A 27,833-nucleotide genomic window follows, 5' to 3' on the forward strand; every position below is an offset into this window, starting at 1 on the left:
TAGATTTTGAACGAGTGTCCACTCCATCTTCTTTTCCATTTTCTGCCTTGTTCCAGTTTTATATTTAGAAGACACTTTATCTCTCCTATAAAGTATGTTTCGCTTCCATTTCCCCTTATCCTCTCTCAGCTCACGTTTTCTGTTAAGCACTCTCTAACTCCATTCCGTCCAGTTCGCTCTTAAAGAGCTCCTCTAGAGGATTACCAAATGAGATTAGAGGAGAAAAATCTCATGGTGCGGTTCCATCTGTCTACCTGCCCCAAGAGTGGTTCAGGCATCACTGTAACACACCTGTGTTCCGCGGAGGCTTTATGGACAGTCTAAACTACTGGAGACAGAAATTAAGTTTTGCTTACGTGAGACACACTTTGGGCTATGCAACAGTGTGTGGAACTGTGGGATTGTACCTTATTGCGTCATATTTACACAAGTCAAATATTTTCTTCTGCCTCCTTTATATGCCTTTGTGATTGACAGGAGAGGAGTCAACATGCTGCAGCCTATTTGGACTTCAAGCCTGTGCTTTTTAGCAAGTGTTTTTGCCATAGGCCATGTGGATTTTAACACTGGTATGTATTTTTAAATGTACAGCCAATCACATCATGAGCAAAACTGAGAAGGGGAAACACACCAAAAATATACTTAATGTGGTTGAAACCATTTGTTTCTTTGAATGGACAATACTGGGCATTTGTTTTTTCTCTGAAGTAATCTGGTAGAATTCCAGTCAGAAGCTCGGTACCAGCAGTCAGTCCATATGGTGTGTTTATTCTAATTTAATAGTAAGAGGTGTATAATTTTGATTACATACATGATTATTGGAAACAGGAATTGAACAAATTGGGACTAGTGGGAAAATCTAAGACAGCAGTACTGGAAGGTTTGTAGCCAATAATTTTGTACTTCTATTGTTTGTCACCTTTCAATTACTGGGGGACATATATTGAAACAATTAACAAAAATCTTTTTGAAAGGGTATATAGAACCATCTATAGAACCAAGCCTTTAATCATGCAAAAGTTTCTTCAAATGTTCAGGGTTCTATATAGATATATAATATTTTCTTTACTAAAGGACCTTTGTAGAACAATTTTAAGTGTGTTCCATTGTTATATTGGTGAGGTTCTTCAGAAGAATAAGTAACTACTGAAATACTCTATAGTCCCATGAAGGACCCATAAGTATAAATATTTACAAAAAATAATTATATAAATAATTTTCAGTTGTGTGTTTGTCTGCATCTTTTCCAGATGCAGCAAACTGGGTCCCCAAACTAAGAGAACTAGATAAACTCCCACACAATATTACATGGAAACAAACTCCAATTGCAGCTTTCACAGACAAACCTGAGGACCAAGGACACCTGCCAAGAAGGAAACGCAATGTTCTTCTCTCTAGTGGGGTGCGACTCTGCACTCAGGAAACTGTTCAGCAAGCCATAGCTCACCATCTCAAATATTATCAGCTCAGAGGTGAGACTCTTGTTGTCTGTTTTAAGTCGTCCTATAATAGAAAATTTACAATTCTGAAATAGTGTTGTTCTGTTTCTTATGTTTTTTGGCAAAAACAGTTTTTCTGAAGCTTAGATTATGTCTAAATATTTTGAAGTACACTATGATATTTAGTTGTGTTCTGTACACCCATAGATGGACAGCATTCTGTAATTGTTAAACTACAAATTGCAGCTAGTGGGATGTAAAGCTTATACAATGGACAATGAATTTAGAAACATGGAGGTGGCATTATTACTAGTCAGTGTATGTTGTAGAGAAGAATTCAAATGTTATAATAACTATTTAAGTAACTGTATTCATTTGTATAGTTAATAATGAACAGACCAGTGTGAACTGGAAAACAGATTAATTGTGGCCGTACACTTAACTTACATGATTTCTTCAGAACCATTATGAAGAAGACTCATTTAATTATACCGCTAATATTTTAGGGTCTATATGTCAGTGGGATGGTGGGTCACACATCAGTCACAGTGTTAATATTGGTGCTGACAGATCAAATGTCTCCTCACAGAGCCTGATTGAAACTGAAAGCTAAGATTTTAAAGTTAGAACATGGGATGGTTTTATGCCATTGAGGCTGTATATGCTTGTAGATGTGAATGAGCAAGTCAAGCCTAATTTAAGTAAACCGCATAAAAATTAAACTGAATTCAGCTGATTGAAAAATAATATCAAAGATATAATGATATTTCTATAATGTCAGTGTCACTTATAGTGTGTGAATCAGTAACTAATCAATATGTTAATCGTCTCCTTTGAAGAAAAAGTAACTTATTTGGGGAAAAGTTTGTCAGTTTTGCACTAATGTTCAAAGTAATTTACGTTCAGTTAAACAATGAATGTAAATACAAATACAAAAAAGTATCTCCTTTTTGAGTCCTCTTTGTAGTTTTAAGTAAATATAGATTTAACTGAATTTAAATGTTATGCATTCAGCATAACACAGCTCCAGAGTCCTTGGGTTGTGGGTTCGAGACCCAAATTGGGTCACTGCCTTGAGGAATTTGTTGTGTGCTCCCACAGTCAAAAACTGGTAATCCATAGGTGTGAGTATGTGGTGGCCTTTGATTGACTGGTGCCCAGGTTACAGACAATGAATGTATATGTGGTTAGGTTAGAAGACCTCTTAAACAATACATTTAGACATCATTAAATATTTCATAAAATACAATTTATTTCCATTATTTAACAGTACTTAATTGTATTAAATATCAAACATGCCGTTTTTAAAAGTTGTATCAAACATTAAATGAATTAGGACACTTAAACAGCATGATCCTAACATCTTCCAATAATTTTTTGGAGTTCTGCTAACTTATTCAGATTTACAGTGTATGAATGTGGTTGGATGTAATAATTAATTATTATTGAAATTAACATTAAATGCACCGGATTGCAAGAAAAATAAACAAAAAATAGAAAAACGTGTTCTTTAAAAATCTGAAGGAAACTGTAAATGGAAGAGAAAAGTTACCTATAAGTACAAATGCTTTAGCCCTGATAACAGTAACAATCAGATAATCAAATGTGATATAATTGCTTTATTCACCAATAATTTAGGAGCCATAATCATATAATGTTGCTATTTGTTGATTTTCCATTTGAAGTTATTTTGTAATCCAGTGAAGTGATGTGAAGCAGAGATGTTTTTTGGTTTTTTTTTATAGCAAATGCCCCCTTTCAGAATTGGCAGCCCTGAAAAATGTACATAGAATATAATTGTTCTTATACCAGTTCCCTGACAGTCCTGGGAAAAAATGTTTGGTTGTATTTATAATCTTCCACAAATCAAACCCAGATGTGAAATGTGGCTTTAAACTCAATATTTACTCAGTGAAATTTAAACCTTATTTTCCATTACAAAAATAAGAAAACTTTCAGTATATTCAGAATATATGAAAGTTACAGTGGAGTAAATGTAAACATTTTCTAGTATGAAACTATTATGAAAGAACATGTAAAGTTAGTAGGAAAAAAAGTAAAACCTATAAATAAAACAGGTTTTGAGTCAGCTATAAAACTGAGGTGAAATCTCTTGTACCTCATGTGAATGATAACTTTAACAGTGTAATACTGTAGGGTCATCCAGGTAATTTATTGGGCAATATCAACTCAACAATACACCCCACCACCCCCCTCCTCGATATATACTCTCTCTCTCTCTCTCTCTCTCTCTCTGTCCCTCTCTCTCTCTGTCCCTCTCTCCCTCTCTCTCTCTCTCTCACACACTCTCAGGCACTGTGGACATCTGTGGTCCTGCTCTGTTGAATTAGCTGAACCGGCATGTATGAGCTAGCATAATTACATTCTTCCTTACCTCAACAAAACCTTAAAGACAGCTGGTGACCCTGGAGGGCAATCGAAGAGCTTTTAACTTAATAGGTGAAGACTAATGTGTTGAGACAAACGTACTGAGGACACAGATTAGAGCTAGTTAAATGCATTGCAATGCATGCTTCATTCCCTGCTAGACTAACAGGTTACGAATAATGGGCTGAGGACAAACAATAAAGCTAGATAAATGAACTGCAAATATGTGCTTCATTCCCTGTATGCCTTAAAATGGATTTCCTAAATCAACCCTAAGTGTATGAATGTTCATTTTTTCTTGTACCTTACATTTGGAAGGGAGAGATTTCATTTGTTTATTTGTTGAGAAGTTCCTACAATGCTTTAATTAACATGTTAATACATGAGCTTATATTACAACTAAACACACATGTCATAACAACTGACTATAGCCTACATATAGATCAGGCATATTCCAACAAGTGTCAGCTGTCATAGCACTTCCTTGGGTGAAACTGGCTAAAGCGAGCAATAAGCATTTATATATTTTTATGTTGTTGTATATCAGTTGTCATGAAAGGCTTTTATATCAAAAAGCCTTGTCAATGAACACCTAGAATAAAGTGTTAAATTAAACCTTACATAGGTTGACAGATATTGTTTCAGTTTTGGCCTTGTGTTATTGAACTTGTTTACTTTGTGGAGAGTGAAGACTGAAATTTGTGTGTGGCATGTTAAGTGACATCATTCTGGAAAGTATCACTTGATCTGAGAAAGCTATCTGCTGTTAGTCTGTAGTTTTCTCTGACAAAGTCCATTACCATTGCCATGCTGCTCACAGTTAGTTAGATTCATTAAATTATAATTAATTATGAATCAGATTTATTTGTCTTTTTAATCTTTTATTTAATTTTGACACGTATAAAGAAATGATAAATATTCTGTAATTATATATGAATTTCAAATTTGATGCTTTTAACAACAACACACAACTTTTAACAAATAGCACAAATTTGGGACAAAGGAAAAATAAGAGTGAAAATGTTCTGTGGCTCATGGATGGCCGCCTTAAACAGTTTAAAATAACCCAAACAAATGAACAAAAAAATTAAAACCATTTTTCATTACAGGAATTTGGGTCTTTTACCGTCTCTTGTATATGAGCAGGTAGTGTCACAGTCACACAGCTCCAGGGACCTGGAGGTTGTGGGTTCGATTCCTACTCCAGGTGACTGTCTGTGAGGAGTTTGGTGTGTTCTCTCCGTGTCTGCATGGGTTTCCTCCAAGGTGCTCCGGTTTCCTCCCACAGTCCAAAAACACACGTTGGTAGGTGGATTGGCGACTCAAAAGTATCAGTAGGTGTGAGTGAATGTATGTGTGGTGCCCTGTGAAGGACTGGCGCCCCCTCCAGGGTGTATTCTCACCTTGCGCCCAATGATTCCAGGTAGGCTCTGGACCCACTGTGACTTTAAACTGGATAAACGGTTATAGATAATGAATGAATGTATATGAGCATGACTTTGAGCTTCTGCATTAAGAAATATCATTGCAGAAATGCCACCATGTTCTCTGGGCTCAATTTCATGGTCCTAAACACAATGGGCCTCATTTATGAAATGTAAGCAGAAAGAATTTGCACAAATCGTTGGATTTATTAAAATGTTCAAAGCCTCAAAGTACAAACAAAATTTACCTGTCTTAGACCTAGCTTGAAGTGTGTGTAATGTTGACACTGAAAGTATTATTTGACATTGATTTATTCGTTCATTGTCTGTAACCACTTATCCAGTTCAGGGTTGCAGTGGGTCTAGACCTACCTGGATTCACTGGGCACACGGCGGGAACACACCCTAGAGGGAGTGCCCATTTTTCACAGGGCGACACACGCTCACACATTTGCACCGATGGACACTTTGGAGTTTTTATTCTCAACTGGCTGTTTCTTGTATATTTTTGTATTAGTGTGCCAAGAGACAGTGTGGGAAGCATTTAAGATTTTCTGGGACCGCCTTCCTAAGCAAGAAGAATACCAGCACTATATGAGCCAGTGCCAGGCTGGCACAATTAGGGCACAAGAGATTGGAGCTACATTCAGCCAGTCAGAGGAACATCTTGCGCTTATTCACAGAGTAAGTAAGAGGGAGCTTTATATCTGTAGCTGTGTGGCTATGAACATGTAATCAAAATGGTATGTATTCTTACAAGTATTTTAAGCGCATAGACAGGTTTGTATTAAATAAATAAAACACCAAGTTTTTCATTAATAAATCACTTCTTAATTATGGTTAAAATTTCACATGATAAAACATATTAAAAATATGATAATCTGTTAATTTCATCTTGATTCTTTCAAACAATGTAGCTGTTTGTCATTTTTATTCTGCCAAGCCATAAGACAGGCAGAGATTGTTCCTTGAATGCTCAGTGTTTGATGCATTAATACATAATATAACAGATTAGTCCAATCAGATTTTCAAACACAGAAAACATCATAGATTGTTATTTTGTCTTGTGTGGTTGTGTTTATAATACTTCACTAATTTTCTCTGCAGAAGCTGGTTCAAACGGGATTAAAAATGTAAGAAAAATCACTGTTAGCCATCTTTTTATCTCTTACCTAGTACCTAAACACACCTGTAATGCAGTGCCTCCAATGCAAAAAGTAATTTATTTACTTAGTATTTATTTACATGTACAGCATTTAGCAGACGCTCTAATCAGCGACTCAAAAAAGTGCTTAAAATAGATTATAAGATATAGATTATAATATGTTCACAGAAATGTATTTAAAACAAGTTTAGATGACCGGAAAATGAAATATTGAAAATGATTGTCTCAATGAGAAATATAAGACATATCAATTATAAAGAAAGTGTCACATTCTTTTACAGTGTCATAGTTAGCAGCTAAGAATTTGTTTTCTTCCCCCTCATGCCTTCTCTGTTTGTCTGTCTCTATTTCTCTTCAGTGAGGCATCTAAGCCCCCTGTGTGCAGGTATGAGCTTTCAGTCCTTAGCTCTAACCCCCCAGTCTTAACTACTGATCACTGTAACATGATGTAGAGATAGAAAATGTAATAATCTAGTCTTCTGTATGGTTAGGATTAGTTCCATTCAGTTCAGCCCAATCAGGATATTAAGATATATATTACTACACTGATTAATATATGTATTGATAATATTTTGGCTCTGAGTGTGTTGCATTGAAGTCAAATTGCCATAGTATATGATTCTCTTGGTGCATTAAGATGGCCTCACCGTCATGATTCTGCCAGATGAATTTTGATTGGCTATCTGCCTCCTCCTACATGTCATACCAAAATAGACTTGTGTTGGGTCAATTTGCATGTCAGTCAAATTACTTTTCCTGCAGCAGAAGGTAAATGGTGAAAAGTACCACTCTCCCTAGAGAGTCTGGCAATGCGAGACTAACTGGTTCCTAATGTAATCATGCCCCTGTGAATGAACAAATGAATGTAAATGGAAAAATGGGCATGCTCAGTCAGCAGTCATGGAAAACAGCAGTAGTGACAACAGGAGGTCAGTTGCAGAACATCAGGGAACATGGGTTCCATCCATCAGCAAACATGGCCTATAGCAGAAGAGATTAGCAGGTAGCTAGCCAGGGAGCAGTAGTGGTGAAAACTGGCCAACACAGCCGGCAGGCAAGGCAGACAGCAGCTGCAATGCCACATAGCAGTTGCCATTTGTATTCAGATTGGCTCTCAGTACATCTACGTACATACCTGTATCATGGCTCTTACTGGTCTGACATGAATCATAAAGACTGCCTCCTACACCTCATGCCAAAATAGCAGACTTGTGCCCTTTTGCATGTCGGGTCAGATTTTTTTTCCTGCAGTAGTTGGCAGTTCCTAGTCATGTTAAGTGGCAAAAGGCACCAGACTGAAGTGCGCTGCAAGAGTTTTGCACTGCAAGACTCTCTTCGTGTGCCCCCAATTAACACACAGTTTTTTTCTTATGTTTTGTCTTACATACAAACAAATAAACTTCCATAAATGTTTTGTTTAAATATGTTTAATTATATGTAGTTTTATCTTTATATTGCATCATCTAATAAACTTGTTGCATAGAATTTTGGGCTCTCTTATTCCAATATAGTATATTCAAATATACTCCAATATACTGTACATGTGATAATGTTGTTTAAACTAAATATTATTCTGTCAATAAATGCAATACTATTATAAATGATTTCAATTGCAAGTTGATCGTCTAAGAAGAAATCCATTCCTAACAAATCAGCACAAGACTAATGCTTGCACAACTAGTAAATAAAAAAAAAAACCCATTTGAATACACACAGAACATGTAACTATATTTGTTTGATTCCAATATATTTCAGCATTATTGGCATGGATCTGACCAAGATAATCACAGGGACTCAACTATGAAACATGGGGAAAGCAATATGTTATGGGGCTGTATGAGTTCTGCAGGTGTAAAGGACTTTTATAAATGGTATAATGCATAAAGTAAATTACTGAATGAAAGGTATGTCCCATTCTCACGGTGCTTGGCAAGAATGGAATGGAAATTCTTCTGAACACAGTGAAATGTCTCCATTAACCCAATAGAACCCTTATAGAAAATATTAAAGTTGAAAGTAGAGAAGCACAACTGCTCCAGAATCTTTTAATGTCTGTAATATAGTTCTAACTAATCTACCATTGAATTTACATTATAATGTTATATAATTATAATAATTTACATTAATTCATTTAATCATTTGGGTCTGCTAGGGGTTTCCTTTGGGTGATCTGGCTTTCTCCCACAGTCCAAAAACACACTTTGGTAGAAGGATTGGCCATGCAAAACTTGTGTGTGAGTGAAAGTATGCCCCATATTTTCGGGTAGGCTTCAGATCCCCCGAGACCCTGAAGTGAATAAGCTCTTACAGACAATGAATGAAGGAATATACTGACATTTGGTGTAAACTGTAGCTTTCCCTTGATCTGTGGTGTATATTTTTTCTAGGTCTCAATCCAAGAATACAGCCAAAGAGCAGGACAGCACTATTTCAGGTCTGTCAATCAAACATCTATTTCTTTCATTAGTCATTCAATATCTCACTGTGGGTATCGCCCTCTGGATGACTATGAAATCATCAATGGCACCACATCTGGCAGGCAACTGTTAGACCAATCACACTGGAGATCTGGGAACGACTAGCCCCTATATAAGTAGGGCCCTGCTCCTTTCCAGTAATTATTGCATGTCTTTTCTTGAAGACCTTTCCACTGAGGCTGCTGCCTGCTTTAGTGTTCATCCAAAGTCCTGGGTTCTCATTACCAAATATAGCTGGTAACATTCTCTTGTTTGAGCACCTAACCTAGCAAATGCAATATTGTGGGTTATGCCCTGTTCTCCTAAGCTATGACATTGCATCAAGTCAGCAATCAGGAGTATAATTTAGTTGCATGTGCCAGAAGTGAAGGTCTCTAGGGACAAGGCCTCAGAGCCCCCCAGTAGGTCTTAACCAATCTTTGGGGAGATTATGGATGTGGATTCCGCCTTTTCATCCCCACATAAGAAACTAGTAATCAAATAAACAAAGACCTTGATTCTTCTACCAGCATGAGGAGGCTGCTTTGCTTGAAATCTTCAAGCTCACTTAAGTTGCTGGAGTGTGTACAGGTGCAAGCCCTCCTTTTCTGGAGAGCTAGAAAGTAACATGGTTTTTCAATGGGAAAAACTCCCTGCTTGTCAGATGTCCCAAATGTCTTCTTCCTTTACTGACATGCATAACCAAGATTAAACTCTACTGAAACATGCCCTACTTCCCTGGAGTCCCAGTACCAGGACACTCCAAGCTGGACATGGAGGGGCACTGAAAAGCTAGGCCTCATATCTCCACCTACAGTGGGAGCTGCACAGGTCCTCCACGTTTATCCAGACTAGAGAACAGCACTTTCCATGCAGAGCTGCTGGAAATGATGGGGACGTATATGTGCTTGTGCTCTTCTAACCTGGATATTTGGAAGGAGACCCACATCAACATATAATTAACTTAATGCTTATTGTGTCTTTAGGCAATATCCAGAGCTCTGGGCAAGACAAGGCCTTTGCAAGGTCTCAAAGAGAAGGAAAAAACTGGATTTTAAAAACACTGTTGTACCTTTAAATGTACATTTACACTGGTTGTATCTTTAGTGACCAACAGTGTACCACTTCTCTTTTACACATGTAAATCTTGGTATCTCACTAATAGTCCCTCCTTGCATGTCACAGGGGAAAGAGCATGTCTGAGAACGACTAGAAAATAAGTGCCTTCTTATATAGCAGCTGGGCACTTTCAGATGATTGTTCTGTAAGTCCCCTGCCAGATCTGGTGTCATTGCTTCCATGATTGTCCACACTGGGACTGTTTCCCATAGTGGGATAACTTACTTCTGATTCAGAGAACTGAGGTAATGTGAGTCATGTATATTTGTATGTTTGTGTACTGTGGGTAATTTAATGGTGGTACAGGAATCATTAAAATGCTTTGTGTATATTCAGGCATGTCAGCTGAGGAGGTTCCAGGAGAGATTATTTCAGAAGTCACTGGGACTGTGCCCCCTGTGATTCAAGCTGAAGTTGTCTCAGAATCTGTTGTGGAATTTACTACAGAAGCTCCATCTGCCACCACAACAGGAGAAGAGAGTGAGGTTGGTGTTGTTCAAGACTAGATTGGCTATCTATTGGTCTACTGAAGAGGTGAACGGTAGCTATTAGACCTAGGCCTTCAGTTAAAGACCATAAATTTACCTTTACAAAATGTGGTTTAAAATATTGAAAACATCAGAGAATTAATGTTTATTTGCTATCTGGCGTGCCTCTTCAACTATACTAATATCTGCTAATGCTCCTGTGGAATTTATAGTAAAAGTTTTAGCACTATTGCAAGTGCACCTGAACATTTTCTAATGGTTCTAGATCCAAACAGTGCTCTGTGTACACATAGACATGTGATAAATGGTTGTAGTTGTATGTGAAAAAGATTGCATTAAGCTTTATTTATTTCATACCATAAGCAAACCTAACAGCACAAATAAGATCCAGTAGATGACAAGGCTGGGCAAACATATAAAACTGCATGTTGGAGAAGAATGCTTTTTATTCCACTCTCTTATGCACGTCATGCCACAAGTTACGGGCCATGTTTTGTTGGGAAATGTTTCATTTTGACACACATGGTCCAGCTGTGTAACAGTAAGATTTGTCCATGGGCTATATGATGGCCACACTCATAGATGCACTCCAGAGTCAGAGAGGGCATATTTGTTGACACAACAGCAGCTTGGAAAATTATGCTGCAGTCTTTTGAAGGCACAAGATTAGAAGTGTCAGGATCTGAGCGAATTTGACAAGAGCTAATTGTGATTGTTATAATGTTTTGGCCTAGTCATCTTCAAAGAGCAGGTCCATTCACTAGTTTTCCCTCCCTGCATGACTTAATTGTAATATCTTCTCAGTACAGATGTGTTTGCATGAGAAACAAACAGGACGAGAAGATATATTTAAAACAAACATCAGAGAGAAGTGTATATAAACAACACAGTGATTATACAATAAAACAATAAAAACAGCTGTGCAAAAATATTTGATGTACTTTTTACAATGTTTTTAACTAAATTTTACACTAAGCAAAACACAGTGGAAAGAGGACATAGACCAGATATAAGTCATTGCAACAATTACTGTCATGCTTCAGTACACAAATAACTGTTAATTGTCTTGACATTTGTAAGTGATTATAGTGTCTGTGCATAGAAGTGAGTGCAGCATTTTAATACATAGTTTAATACGTAAGATCATACAACTCAAATGTCCCAATGTAGTAGAGTTTACTTGTCATAGGGGGCTCTACAAACACTTGACAGAGGACAATCTGAGTAATACAATGCAAAGTAATACAGAATTTATTTAAAACAGAAGAAAACCAAGCAAGACTGAGAACAAAAATGACCAAAGCAAAAGGACAGTTAAAAGAGATAAGTGACTAGAAAGAGAAGTAAACAAAGATAAACAAAACTAGAGAAAAAAACTAGGCTAAACACATAATAATAACTAGATTGAAACAAGAAACAGAATTACACAATGAATAATTGAGAATGAACAAAACTGGGTCACATTAAACTAAAATGAAACAAGAGTAAAACAGGGAAACTAAAACAGAGCTACAAGGATATACAGAAAACTGAGACTAAACACACAGAGCTAAGGGGACTAAACCCACAGAGTTAGATCTAAGATACAGAGCTAAGGCTAAATAAATATACAAAGACCTGGGAACTAGGACAGGAGCATCAAGAGCTGAGAGAAGAAAGATAAACAGAATATACATTGAGAACACCAGGAAATTGAACTACATGGGACAAACAGAAAACAAGAGCAAGGATATGAAATGTCCACCAAAGACAACACTGAAACAGGGAGCGTATATACAAGAACACAGACAACAAACACTGGGGAAAGATAACCAGAAGGCAGGACCACAAAGAGACACAGGTGGAGACACTGATATCAAGGCGGGGACTAAGGTACAAAACAAAGCCATGGTTCATGGCATGACAAGGAAATAAATACAAAGCAGGAAAATCAAGGCACAAAGCTTATAGATAATGTGGAAAATGTTTAAAATGTTGATATGAAAAAAGATGATCCAGTTATTTGTGTTAATCAATTATTAACCTTCGAAAGCTAAAATTCATTGTTCTCTAACTATATATATGCAAGATATGTTCTCATACAAATCCTTCAGGTTTCCCCGACAGGGATTAAGCCTAGTCCTGGACTACAAAGCATTTTGAATTGCGATTTTCCAGGATTAGGCTTAATTCCTCTCTGGGAAACCACCCCTTCGTATTTAAGTAGATTGAGTCATACCTATAAATATGAACAAGAAATTACCACCAATGTTATGTATATATTTATTTAGCATGTCTTTCTGTGATTGCAGATTAACAATGAGATTAATCTGGAGGCTGTTGCTGCACCAGGGCATCCAATGGTAGAACATAAAATTGAGCTCACTGGGCTGCTGACTGGAGAGCCATGGACTGATGAGCTCTCTGACCCCACTAGCAACAAATATCACACACTCACTAAGCTATTTACTCAGAAGGTAAAGTATGCACAGTCAAACACAACTCTCACATGCGTACTTTCCCAATGTGGCCACTAAAAGTATGAAACACACACATATGCAGTAATGCAGCTCCCAGTATGCAGTTTTCTAGGAGCAAGTAATTTAAATACCTGTAAACATTACGTATTTGTACTACCGCTTAAAATGATTGTACTTTTGTTATTTGTGGTATAATTTGTTATTTGTTAATGTGTAATCATTATGCCTGTACCATGTGCAGATTTCAGATGCACTGCAGAAGTTGACAGAATTTACGAATGTATCTGTCCTGGAGTTCAGGTGTGTGCGTGCCTTTAAAAAAAAAAAAAAAGAATAGTAACATTTATAGCAAACCTGATAGTGTTCATTCCTGTCTACATGAAACACACACAGACACATACAAACACACACACGCATGCACGCACTCGCATGCACGCACACACAAACATGCACACACACACACACACACACACACACACACTCACACACACTCACACACACACACTCTCACACACACACACACCCACACACCACATAATCTTTTAGGAGTCTGGCATAACCATATGCTTTGTAATTGTGACATGTCCACTCTTGTGTCTTTACATTGTTTGTTGTGTTTTTCTGCAGGCCTCAGCACGAAGTATCTGGGTAAGTTGTTTTTAGTCACATTCATTACTGGTTTTATTTCATCAGCTTTTATTTGCATTTGTTTACAATTATAAACAGTAAAATATTTCAGACACCTATAACATTTGAACATTATTGTAATTCTGTGTATGATTTGCTGAACAAGTTTATGATTTTGTGTGTGTTTATATTACATTGATATTGTGATTACACATAAAGAAGCGTAATAGTTATGGGTTGCCAGATTGTATGGACTCAAGCTTGTACAGGATTATCCCCTGAGACTTACTGCTTTAGCTACCAATCTTGAAACTCACCTCGTATTGCCAGGTTCTCATTTTGGCATTAATGATATCACATGGATGAGTGGATGTATGTGTAGTTGGATAAATGACTGAATCATTGGCATTTTATCTTGGTGACCAAATCGTGTGTAATTTTTTTTTTATTCTGAAAAGAAATATTTAAGATATTTTGAGTTATTTTTAGATTATTGTATAGTACAAAGTAATGTCATGCGTTTTTAGTGGTATCCAGGTGTAAGGTATAAGGATTATTAGTGTGGTAAAACTTACTCTTAAAAAAATACTATTTTGGGGAAGATAAACATTCTTGTATTCTCTCCAAAGTGGAAAAGCTGTGCTGGTGCTATATGCAGTGACGCTGCAGACAAGTGGGCAGCAGGTCAGCAGTGAGACACTGGATTTCATCAACCTCCAATCCAACATGGTTGAAGGAACATTTAGTGACTCAGAAAAACCTACTGTTGTGTACACACTCACTGACCTGCGAGCCTACATCACAGACGCCCTGCCTGGTACTCTTCTATACTCAGTTACACTGTTCTTTGTAGAGGTTTTCGTTATTATAAAGTAGTGAAGTAGATTGGTCTAATATGGTTTTATTGCTTGCAATAGAAACATCTTCTGGGAAAGGCCAGCTTACAAAGGACTCACAGAATCCTGAGATGACTGTAAGTCAAGTTTATCTATTTTTCTTTTAAATGTTGCTATTAGGGTAAACATGACAGCATAATTTTTGTTTTTTATACACTATATATTAAAAAAACATTTGTAGACACCCATTAAAGGAGCAGTATGTTTTTGTACTGTACTATATTTACGGTACTAAATCATAAATTACCAGGGTGTTTCATCAAATAATAAAGAAACACATTAGCACTGGAATCTGACAGTTGAGAAGTGTTAATTCCAGAATTAGATTTTGTTGGTGTTTTGGTATATGACCCCACCCATTGCCCAATCCCAGGTAACATTTCTACATCTCGAGATGCCATGTGTGAAACATAATAACAGACATACAAAAAGCAGTCATGGAAATGATATAAGGTTCAATACTTTGGACTTACATAAGCCTTGGCCTCCTTCTAAAAAGCTCCATGACCAAAGAAGGAGAAAAATGAGAGTAAACACTGGTGATGTATTTGAAGGATGGAGGCAGCTTAGAGCCCAGCAAGACTACAAGAGGAATCTCATGCTGATTAATATTCTCCTGAACAGCTAAGCTAGTCATTTCAGAATAACAAAAGTACAAGCACATATGTTTGAATTAAAGGTTTAAACCCTATGGTGGGTTTTAAACGAAGAAAGCGAGGAATAAGAATTGTGTTTCAAAGACTTGAAAATCTTCAACTTTGCATAGTCACCTATCAAAGGTGATTTTATTAACCCAAAGACAGTTCAAGTAAGCTGGCAGTTAACACCAGTATTAGCCTCATAAACTAACCCATTTAAGGCAGAACTAAAGGTTTGAATATGACAATTGTCAAAGGTAGCAAATATCTGCCTACTAAAATGGCATTTAAGGTGGAAGGGAAAAATACATATAAGTAAAAAGTAATATCAATCTCATCTAGTTACATGGAAAGTCAATTATGGAGCTGGTAAATACAGGAAAAAGGGCAGTGGCTTGTTCACATTTTTGCCTTTTGTATTGAAGGCATATATTTTAGTGAAATGAAATACAGTATTTATTCTGTAAATAAGTTGATTATGCCACATTCTGGTTAGTGATAAAGGGCCAAATACTGGAAATTGTCTTCCACTTGTTCATGTAGGATGTTTTCTCTACCTGGCAACCCGTGTGAGCTTTATGTCTGGGAAAGAAGGGGAACATGTCTCTTTCTTTCTGGTGTTTTGAATTTGGACTGCTGTACCCATTTTAAATTCTTTCTGTCAGTATTACAGACTACTCCTTTGAAATAACTCAACTTAGCTCTTTAAAAGTACATCCATTCTGGGCACAGATTTTCAAAGGTGCACATGCAGTACAAATCACTGGTAGAAGTGCATGTAATAAAATGGCATGCACTGGAGCAGACGCACATGTTGCACACGTAATGTGAAGTGTAGGCTAGAGGGTTATTACGTCCCACAGCACAGAGCTGCAGAACAGCAGGATATCATCATTTGGATGCATGGATATGCATCCACCTTTCAAATATCTAATCATCCAACACCAATACCATATTAAAAATCTTTTGCTTTGTGTACTGATGATTCACAAGATGATTCTTATTTGATGCATGATTATAATTACCAAGTTATTAAAAATATTGCTGTTTCTAGTAGTCCTGAAAATATGAATGGGCTGTTACATGATGGTAATAATAGTTATATGATTATGATAGGTATGACAATGTTACATATATTCCAAAATTCTTTTAAGGATGACATACATACAATTAAAAAAACTGATCTGCCTGAAGAAGAAGCAAGGGAAGAGCTTACAAAAGATGACTTGCTGCTAGACACTACCACATCACAGGATGGATTTGTGAGAGAGAATTATGGCATCATTTTAGAAGAGAACACTATACCACCTCTCACTGAGCAACCCAGCACTGCTTCCTCAGAAGGTAACGCTCTGGTACATGGTAACAACTTCTGACATGATTGCAACATTCTTTGATACATATGCTTTTCTTCAACTGTATAGATATGGAGGTCCAGGAAGAACTGCTCTTAAAGAGTGAAGTGGAAACACAGCCTTTGCCCAGTGTTACTCCTACAGTGGGTTCTACCCAAATAGCTGATGTCACTGACTCTGAACTTTCTTCTGGCTCTGGAGTAGGGGAGGAAAATGAAAAATCAGTTGGTGAGATAGATGAAGATATGAATTTGACTCAAGTGCTGGCAGAGGATTATGAATACTCCACTATCACCACTATAACAGCGTATAACAGTGATTTGACATCACCTCCCTTGGTGACTGTGGACGTGCAGACTGATGAGATCCATGTGTCAGTAGAGCCAGCTGTGACAATTCAAGAAAGTCTAGATCAATCAGAAGGTTCTTTCAAAGCAAAAGAGCAACCGACAGTGCTTGAGTTTCCTTCAAAAACAAAGATTCCAGTCAAGGAAGTTATGGAGGTCCCAATAGTGAGAGAGGAAGCTGATGTTCCCATATATAAAGACAAAGGATCTCTTATAGATGAAGATGATCTTAGGGATGCTACAGAAACTGAAACTGCAGTTGTTGGGATTGAAGAGAAGGATCTCACTGAAGATGAGATTCTTATGGTAACCCTAGAACCCCTGAGTACTGTCCACCCCTCATCTCTCTCACCAGAGAAAGAGTCCCCCATAACCTTCATTACCAAGGTAACACCAGTGCTATCAGAACCCACCCTGCCCTATGATATCACAGTTATTGAGCAAGACACTCTTGATATAAAAGTTGGAAATGAAGAAGGAAGTGGGGTCACTTCTGTTGGCCAAGGTGAGGACCAGGCTGGTATTGCAATGCCCACTAACCCTAGCCGTGCTCTCATAGTGTTCTTCAGTCTGCGGGTGACCAACATGATATTCTCAGAAGACTTGTTCAATAAGAGTTCACCAGAGTACAAAGCCCTGGAGCAGAGGTTTCTCGAGCTGGTAATTAATCTCTTGTAATGTTGTTATTACATACTTTAATTCTATTGTTACTGCTAATTATTTGTGATTTTGTATAATATATAATTTAAAACATATACCTCCAAAATGGTAAAATATGACAACAGTGGAATTATATCTAACAAGATTTTATTAAACTTTCACACTTTGTTCTGAGGGCGGCACGGTGGTGCAGCAGGTAGTGTAGCAGTCACACAGCTCCAGGGACCTGGAGGTTGTGGATTCGATTCCCACTCTGGGTGACTGTCTGTGAGGAGTTGGTGTGTTCTCCCCGTGGCTGCCTGGGTTTCCTCCGGGTACTCCGGTTTCCTCCCACAGTCCAAAAAACACACGTTGGTAGGTGGATTGGCGACTCAAAAGTGTCCGTAGGTGTGAGTGTGTGAGTGAATGTGAGTGTGTGTGTCTGTGTTGCCCTGTGAAGGACTGGCGCCCCCTCCAGGGTGTATTCCTCGCCTTGCGACCAATGATTCCAGGTAGGCTCTGGACCCACCGTGACCCTGAACTGGATAAGCGGTTACAGATAATGAATGAATGAATGAATGAATGAACTTTGTTCTGATATAATGACATATGGTATAGTTAGTAAGTAAAACACACAAAATGTATTATATATTTTTTCTATGAAATCACTCTTAAGTTAACTTCCCTAAAAAATGATAATTTATTGCTATCGTCAAAAATTGCTTTTAACTGTGATGTTTCTTGTGTGTGTGTGTGTGTGTGTGTGTGTGTGTGTGTGTGAGAGAGAGAGATAAAAAGAGTGAGAACTGTATGAAATAAACCAAATAATTTCACAAAATGTAGACCTCATTATAAACATTTTTAGATATGATTTCAGTGATAGACCTAATTTTTTCATCCTGTGCTCTTTGTTCTCTGCCTATACATTTCTATTAATGCCTGATAAAATATTTTGTGACAGGGAAGGCTTTTATGTATGCTGAACCTTTTCTATATGTATGCTGTGTTTTCTCTATATGTGTACGCTCACATTCATTCATTGTGTTTCCTCAGCTGGTGCCATACTTGCAGTCAAACCTCAGTAACTTTGAGAATCTAGAGATACTGAACTTCAGGAATGGCAGCATTGTGGTGAACAGCCGAATGAAGTTTGGGAAGCCAGTGCCTCGAGGTGTTACCACAGCTGTTTACCTGATTCTGGAGGACTTCTGTAACACAGCTTACCAGACCATGAATATTGCCATAGACAAATACTCGTTGGATGTGGAGTCAGGTAGGATCCCTACTAAAATGCATATAAAGACATTTAAAGTTCCACTTAAAAAAAAAATGGTGTGGGGAAGCTGAACTAGTCTGTGTTGACAACACAGTCAGTGGAGTGGTCAGGTTTATATTGTATGCTATTTTGTCATTATTGTTGTTATATTAATCTGTAAGCTCTAATTTTTACATTCATTTTTTAAATATACCAGCTCCATGTATGAGTGTTAGTGCCTTCCAAATGATCATGCACACCTAAGATTCATGCATGCAACAGGGGAGCATATACTAGTCCATCTGGTCTGATCCTACAGAAGAGCTAATGTAGCAATATTGTTGATAAAAGTTCATGCCTATGATAAATACATTGCAGCTTGTGCTGGGCAATATTCTGGCATTGACTTGAATGTTACTTTGATGCACACCATCCACTAAACATAGTTGCAAACTAAATATACTAACAGTATTCCCTGAAGGTAGTGGAATCTGAACAAGTGGAAATGATAACTTCCTCCATTGGAATGTTTAAAGCTTCAGAGGTGCTGTCCTAATATATTGCTAGAGTATCCTCAATTTCATAGTTTCCTAGGTGTGCAAGCACATTGTTCATATATAGGTTCTCTTTCATCTCACTATGGGTGTGATGATGTACACATTACACATAACTAATAGAGACCATTGTATATACTTACTTGTACTTACTGATACTCACCTGAAGATGGGTCATGTGAGAGGGAAAAGAGTACTAGCTCCAGACGCCAAGTTTTACTTACCTGGTTATGTCCATCCTCCATAGAAAGGGAAATTAGAACCTGGATGGAGGAAATGTGTATTAGCAAAGAAACATTGAAGTTGTTGAAAAATGATAAACATGTCACCACTGTAACTGCATATTATGAATATTGACTATACATTGTTATTTCTACAGATTATAAAGCCTATGTACCTGACATGTTATTGTTTTTCCTGTGTTAGAAATTGTATATTCCAGGGGGAAGGGCTACCTGTATATATACCACACAGGGGTATAAGAAAATGGGGAAGCCTCTGCTAGACAGTAGCTTGAGACAAAATGCCAGTAACTCAGAGTGTTAAATATTGGGACTTATATGACTTCACACCCATTAGTTTTTTTATCTGCTTATAGAGACTTTTGTTTTGCAGTGAGGAAAATAAGTATATGATACACTGCTGATTTTGCAAATTTTCCCACCTACAAAGAACGGAGAGGTCTGTAATTTTAACCATAGGTACACTTCACTCTGAGAGTCAGAATAAAAAAACAAAACATCCAGAAAAATCACATTGTATGATTTTTAAATTATTAATTTGCATTTTATTGCATGAAATAGACATTTGATACAATATATATTTGATTCAAAAGAAAAACAGAGCTTAATATTTGGTACTGAAATCTTTGTTTGCGATTACAGAGGTCAGACGTTTCTTGTAGTTCTTGACCAAGTTTGCACACACTGCAGCAGGGATTCTGGCCCACTCCTCCATACAGATCTTCTCCAGAACTTTCAGGTTTTGGGGGTGTCGCTGGGCAACATTGAGTTTCAGCTCCCTTCAAAGATATTCTATTGGATTTAGGTCTGGAGACTGGCTAGACTACTCCAGGGCCATGAAACGCTTCTTACGGAGCCATTCCTTAGTTGCCCTGGCTGTGTGTTTTGGGTCATTGTCATGCTGGAAGACCCAGCCACAACGCTCTTACTGAGGGAAGGAGGCTGTTGGCCAAAATCTCACAATACATGACCCCATCCATCCTCCCTTTTATTCTGTCCACTTTGCAGAAAAGCATCCCCAAATTATGGTGTGTCCCCCATGCTTTATGGTTGGGAGTGTGTTCTTGGGGTTGAAGTCATCCTTCTTCTTCCTCCAAACACGGCGAGTGGAGTTGATACCAAAAAGCTCTATTTTGGTCTCATCTGACCACATGACCTTCTCCCATGCCTCCTCTGGATCATCCAGATGGTCATTGGTAAACTTCAAATGGGCCTGGACATTTGCTGGCATGAGCAGGGTGACCTTACGTGCCCTACAGGATTTTAATCCATGACGGTGTGTTACTAATGGTGATTTTTGAGACTGTGGTACCAGCTCTCTTCAGGTTATTGACAAGGTCCTCCCATGTAGTTCTGGGCTGATTCCTGACCTTTCTCAGAATCATCCTTACCCCATAAGGTGAGATGTTGCATGGAGCCCCAGACAGAGGAAGATTGACAGTCATCTTATGTTTCTTCCATTTTCTAATAATTGAGCCAACAGTTGTTGCCTTCTCACCAAGCTGCTTGCCTATTATCCTGTAGCCCATCCCAGCCTTGTGCAGGTCTACAATTTTGTCCCTGGTGTATTTAGACAGTTCTTTGGTCTTGGGAATAGTGGAGAGGTTAGAGTAACGAGTTCAAACAGGTGCAATTTATACATGTAATTAGTGCAGAATAGGAGGGCCTCTTAAAGAAAAATTAACAGGACTGTGAGAGCCAGAATTCTTGCTAGTTGGTAGGTGATCAAATATTTCATGCAATGAAATGCAAATTAATTATTTAAAAATCATATAATGTGATTTTCTGGATAATTTTTTTTAGATTCTGTCTCTCACAGTTATGTCTGTCTTCACCTAACTCTACCCATAAAGGATATCTCTCTCCATCGCACTTTGTGGTGGATGAGGGGTGAGCTTTATCACAATGGGTAATGCAATATGCATGACCAACAGCACAAATGGCACCATATTTGACATATGACTGACAAAACAACCAAAGCAGAAGATTTTACTGCACTAAAATCCAACGCAAGACCCAACGCAACAATCTCTACAAATCATATAACACATTTTACAAATCACAGATTCTTGATTTTTTTGCATTTTATAAAATATCCCAACTTTTCTGAAAATTAGTTTGCTTAGTTTGCTCGAGTTTGCTTGTGGAGATTCCATGCCCAACACCACAAGGAGACTCTGATGCTGACCTCCCTATTTTCTCTTGTGCTATAGCTTAGGGCTGAAGAGCTTAGTGCAGAACTGACATGTTAAACTAACTCACTATGAAGCTTGTGTGGTGGATGGAACAGGTGCTATTGTTGGATGACATTAGCCTGGCAATTTCCCATTTTTATGTGTGCTGCAATGGGTAAAATTTGTGACTCTTTCATAATTGGCACACAGGGCAGTGACAGAACAGAATCACTACTGAGCTCATCAGATTTAAGCTGGAGCCAATGTGCCTGTGGCCCCACTCCTAGATGTGACACTGCTGAACTAGATATTCATCCCAAATTGACTTTCTCCTAGAACATCCCAGACATCCTAGCCCGTTTCTACACCTGCAGAAAATTATGAATGCTCAAAAAATAGCAATAAAGATAATTTCTTCAGTTGATTTCTCTGCCCATGCTCAAGTTATTTCAGCACTTTTGATTTCAATCCAAACTTGTTTGGAGACCCATTACATTAATACCAAATTCAGTTGATATGGTTAACATGTAGGTGCATTTGCTGGCATAGATACATTGGTAGTTAATGTAACAAAGTGGTGGGAAGACCTTCAGTTCATGAATAATATCAAAACAAGCAGTCTGACTGGTTGGAATGAATCATGAAAAGTGATTTGAATATTATTTGAAACCACCTACACTGGCAGGAAAATTTCACTGTGGTGGTACCCTTCTCTGTCTCTGTGGTGGTACCCTCATTGGTTCATATCCTGTATCTTTAGTTAAGGATTTTTTTTTTTACCTTTTTCTATTAAAAATACAATTTTTAAATTAAATTTATGTACATTAAAAGTTGATTTCATACACCCCTTTTCATCTCCTGGACTTATGTTAAGTTGTATTATTTTACACAGTTCTATAATGAAAGATTACAATTGGAATATTATACTGTTTGTACCTTTAGTGACCAGTAATGTACCTCTAACATACCTTTTTTGCTGATAGTGTATAAATATCTAAAAATTCATTCGAAAAACTTAAGATTTAATTAGGCTTGCCATTTTTTTCTGCGGAATAACTGATTTGCTAAAATCGTATCCCAGTTAATCGAATTTGAGCTGCTGTCTTAATGCCAAGTGTAGCTGTAACATATTATGTTTATTATAATTTATATTTTATTATTATTGCCTTTGTAGGTGACCAGGCCGACCCGTGTAAATTCCAGGCATGCAATGAGTTTGCAGAGTGTACAGTTAACCGCTGGTCTGGTGAGGCAGAGTGTGTGTGTAATGCAGGGTACTTCAGCGTAGATGGCCTGCCCTGCCAGAGTATCTGCGATGTTCAACCAGATTTCTGCATGAACGATGGCAAGTGTGACATCATCCCGGGACAGGGAGCCATTTGCCGGTGTGTTTAAATATTTTTGTGATTGCATAGTTGTAGTAGATTGCTAACTTCCAGCATTAGTGTGTTTGTTTTATGGGACCTGAGGTGGTTGCATGTTTGTGTGTGTGGTGGGTGGGGGGGGGGTGTATGTATGCAAAACAAAATTTGTAGATGATAGAATTGAAATTTTATTTAAGTTTATAGACTTGTAGTAGGATTAGTTTTTTTTTTGCATGGGTTTTGGTTCATGTGTTACATATTCACAGTTGGTTTCTTGTAGGTATTATAAAGTCAGTGTTTTTGTTTGACCATTTAGAAATTCATTATATTAAAGGGGACATATTATGCAAAACTCACTATTTACATGCTTTTGTATTTCCGCTTGGGCCTCTACTGCTCCTATAAACACTCGAAAATATAATCAATCCGAAGTTTGAATAGACCCACCCTGGCACTACCCTTCGCCTGCATAAACATGGGATGCCCCCTTTAAATCAAGTGTGCTTATGATGGAATTTATCAAATCCATTTAATGCTCAGACTTTGAGGAGAAAATGGAATGGAACTTTGATTTCCAAACTAGACCACACAATGCTAACCAGAAATTTTTGTTAGTTAATTGTGTTCATTTGTGAGTTTTCTCAAAATATTTGATTTGTGTACAAGCACAAACACAAGATAAATGGTATTAAATAACATGCTTTGGTGCTATTTGCAGAATACTGTATTTTTGATTCAGGATATCTTTGTTGTTGATTTTGTTTGTTTGTATATATTTTAGGTGTCGTGTAGGGGAAAATTGGTGGTACAGAGGGGAGCACTGTGAGGAGTATGTGTCAGAGCCATTGGTTGTAGGAATTGCTATAGCATCAGTGGCTGGTTTCTTGCTGGTTGCTTCGGGCGTCATCTTCTTCTTAGCTCGAGCACTAAGAGACCAGTATGACAAAGAGGAACCTGAGGACCCCATAAGGTAATCAAATGTATTTGCACAGCAATTTTTTTTACCACTTGATGGTGTTTAAACATGAACAAAATGAATAACCACGTGTGAGCAAGGAAAATCCCTCAAAACTGGAGGAAGAAACCTTGGGTGAAAACAACAAATATTGAAAATCGTAATGAAAAGAGCCTTAATTTAAAACTTGGTAGAAAAATGTGTCCTTGAGGCAGCTAAGCAGGAGACCCAAAATGTCAGTCCTCCATCAGGGTCACCCCAGACAGGAGGGCAGTGATTAACATGGAAAAATGTGTGGCTGATGAATCCTGCAGATCTAACTAAACTATGGCTGTTTGTCTGACAATGGTGGAATGGGGGAATGCCAATATTTTTCGGGTGCTCTCGTGTGTTACCTTCTGGTTCTTCTAGATAGGGGTGCTTATTTTTTCACTATATTTAAATCTTACCACTAGTGTTTAGGGCAGGGCTCTGTTAAACTCTAATCTTCATACTCTGTAGTAAATTATCCTGTGAGAATAATCTTTAGGAGTAATTTATTGATGTTTAATATGTGATGCAATGTTTTTCAAACTGTGTTTTCAAATTATCCTTACCTTACATTATCTTTGGTTTAGCAGGGCATTAAATCAAAACTACTAACAGACTGGTTTAGCTGAACTATAAAAACAATATGCCTTGTCTTGTCTGACTACATTAAAGGTAAACATTTGTATAAATTAGACTTTTGGCTGAGCCATTAAAAATAATTTCTATCATACAAATAATGACACTTGGTGAACTGCATTTGTTTGTTAACACTTTAGGTAGAAGTTCTTCTGAAGTGGGATTTACAGTGCAGTCATGATACCAGTGGAACTGTCTGTGTGTGTGTTCACACAGGAGAGGAGACAGTATACCTTCTTTAGAGAGAGCCACCAAATATAATCCCATGTACGAGAGTGATGTGACAACAGGCTACAACCACTACTACCGACGCTACCCTGAACCCCCAATCCATAGCAGTGCCAGTGCAGAAGCCTCTACAGACTTCAGCAGTGATGAGATACGGCACATCTATGAGAACAGTGAACTCACCAAGGAGGTATTGTACTATGTGTTTGGGACTATACTGTATTTAGATGTTGTTCTCCCTGTGTATGTGTGGGTTTCCTCTGGGTGCTCCGATTGCTTCCCATGGTCCAAAAACACACATTGTTACGTGGATTGGCTGCTCAAACATGTCCCTTGATGTGGGTGAATGTGTGTCACCCTGCGAAGGACTGGCGCCCACTCCAGGGTGTGTCCCCACCTTGCACCCAGTGATTCTGCACAGGCTCTGGACCCACTGTGACCTTGAACAGCATAAGTGGTTACAGACAATGAAGGAATATGAATGAATGCGTTTAGATGATTTCTGTAATGTTTTTCAGATGGGATATATTGTTTCTCAACAATGAAATAATATATTCTGTTGTTCTTAGTTAATAAATAATTAGTGGTTACAAATTAATCTTTTGAATAATACTTTGATAAAAGACAATCATTCATTAACATGTCTTTGTAAAGAACCGTTTTGTATTTTTTTTGTTATTCATCCAGTATTTCAGTGCTTACTTGAGATTCGCTAGTTCTGACTGATGTTTATTCTTGATGCAGGAGATTCAGGACCGGATTCGTATCATTGAGCTTTATGCTAAAGACCGTCAGTTTGCTGACTTTGTTAAACAACATCAAGCGTGAGTCTTACATGTTATATATGTAACTGATAAACATTTTTTTTCTTTATTTTATCATTTAATTTCATTGTATTTTTTCTCAGCAGGACTCTAGATACACACAGGGAGGATTCATCAACATAAAGTAGACTCACTCTGTAATCTGGTGAATACATCAAGGTATTAAACATCGAGACACTCCCAAAGACACCACAAGTCAGCACTTTTTTAGTGATTTAGTCAGAAGTCTAACAATATTTATATTTAAAAATAACATATTGTCATTACAGAAGTTGAAAATGTATATTGCTGTTACAGGAACATGTACAGACTTTTGGAGAATGCCATCAAATGACCGACTACCCAAGTGCTGTGGGATCAATAAATTTGAAGACAGCAAATTTGTGTTTTTATGGAAGATATTGCCATTATCTTTTAAAATACCTTTTAGTATAAAAGTGGAATATTTTTATCCTGTAAGGGCTGCTCAGAGTTACAACTGTCCTGACAACAATTTGGTCCTGAATGATTGTTGAATGAGATGCTTGCTTCCTCATAGGTGCCTTTGTGACTGCGTTTTAATGAGCATAGTCTCACTTTCTCAGCTTCTAACAAGCTGGGTTTCAGAGACAAAAAGTTCTAAAGGTCACTTTGAAAAAAGACTCTTTTTGATTATTCTAACATTTATATCTAAATGTGAAATGTCATTTTTATATTCACATAAAACGCAGTGAAAATTGTGTTTAATTTATGAATTATATTATTTTGTGTTATAATCAGTATGACAAAAAGAACTGTAGACCATGGCTGTCACTAGAGATTAATGATTAGTGGGGCTAAGCTTTAACCAGGGGGGTCTGGGGTAATTGCCTAACAGCAACAAATTTTTTTGAGGTACAGAGTAAGCAAAGCCACAAGGAGCTGCTGCCTTTACAAACAAAATTTTGAATATCTATCTAGAGATAGAAAAAAAAACTGAGTTGTGAACGACTAACTCTTTATATATAGGTATCTGTGAAATATACCATCATAAGCTCAGGAAAGAACATAAACATCTATTCAGTCTGCCCTAAATACTGCAATGTTTAATGCATGAACATTTTGACTGACTTTTTAAGCAGGCTTGATTTACGTTCATCAATAATTAGGTTTCCTCTGCTAGCATAATGCTATTTCAGCTAGTGCATCAGTGGATTTTCAATGTGGTTAATTAAAGATTGTAACATGTAGGCATTCAATTAATGTTTTTTTCTTTATTTCAATATTTGTCTGGAAATAACACTCACTGTCAGGAAACTCACTACATCTTCTTTCCGCATACAATGTGTGCGTAGGGTTACCAATTTCTGAAATCAAAATAAGGAACGCAGAGGTGGGGTGCCAGCATATGCTTGTAAATCATTTTCGACTGTAGTAAATCAGATAAAACAGACATCTATTAAGCCAACTGCCATCAGGACTGTCTGTGCCTGTCGGCAGACTTTTTGAACAATGGCAAAGCAGAATCTGTCCATGTATTTTGCAAATACTATATTAACAGTTTAAAATAACTACTATTTTAAATTGTTCATTAATTACAATAAGATCTGAAGAGTGCAGCCCCCTCCAGAGTGTGTTCCTGCCTTGCCCAATGATTCCGGGTTGGCTCCTGACCCACCGCGACACCGGGTTACAGATAATGAATGAATGAGTGAAAGATTGCAAGTCCTCATTACATATGTCCAGTCAAAATGTCATAGAGTTAATTGGTTTTTTAGGACTCATATTTGTCTTACACTCTAATAATAGCTTGTTAATATTATTTATTATCTATATTAAATTTTCTAGTCCCTAGTGTATGGAGAGAAGGTACCCTAAATTTACTGACATTAAAGTCCAGTGGAACTTCCCTAATTTCGCTGCAGACTAGGGTTGTCAAATAAATATACTTTAAAATCATCCCGTATTTGGACCCTAAAAGCCGTGTTGCGTATTGGACTAATACAGGACATGTAGTGTTTCATGTTTTTGAGATTTAATTGTTAAAACGGGTGATTTGTTTCAGACAGACAGATGCTCCCCCTCAGCCGGAGGGAAGAGAAGAACAAATATGCAAACTGGATTCCAAAAAAGTTGGGACACTAAACAAATTGTGAATAAAAACTGAATGCAA

The 27,833-nt window shown here is 37.5% G+C and overlaps 1 protein-coding gene across 1 annotated transcript; it reads left to right on the forward strand.

Annotated features, from left to right (window-relative positions):
* Positions 1-480: 480 nt before the first annotated feature.
* On the forward strand, positions 481-26,781 carry impg2a (interphotoreceptor matrix proteoglycan 2a). The gene is made up of 21 exons (XM_066685906.1): positions 481-569; positions 1,251-1,472; positions 5,769-5,935; positions 6,359-6,384; positions 6,775-6,801; positions 8,804-8,850; positions 10,328-10,476; positions 12,771-12,935; positions 13,180-13,238; positions 13,566-13,586; positions 14,195-14,382; positions 14,483-14,538; positions 16,254-16,443; positions 16,524-17,461; positions 18,494-18,713; positions 22,840-23,050; positions 23,811-23,999; positions 24,867-25,068; positions 25,623-25,702; positions 25,786-25,861; positions 26,000-26,781. Exons 1-20 carry the CDS (start codon positions 491-493, stop codon positions 25,823-25,825), a joined length of 3,276 nt encoding a protein of 1,091 aa, XP_066542003.1. The 5' UTR covers positions 481-490; the 3' UTR covers positions 25,826-25,861; positions 26,000-26,781.
* Positions 26,782-27,833: the final 1,052 nt, after the last annotated feature.

This window comes from Hoplias malabaricus, chromosome 12, assembly GCF_029633855.1.
Source record: "Hoplias malabaricus isolate fHopMal1 chromosome 12, fHopMal1.hap1, whole genome shotgun sequence".
In the NCBI taxonomy this organism is placed as follows: domain Eukaryota; kingdom Metazoa; phylum Chordata; class Actinopteri; order Characiformes; family Erythrinidae; genus Hoplias; species Hoplias malabaricus.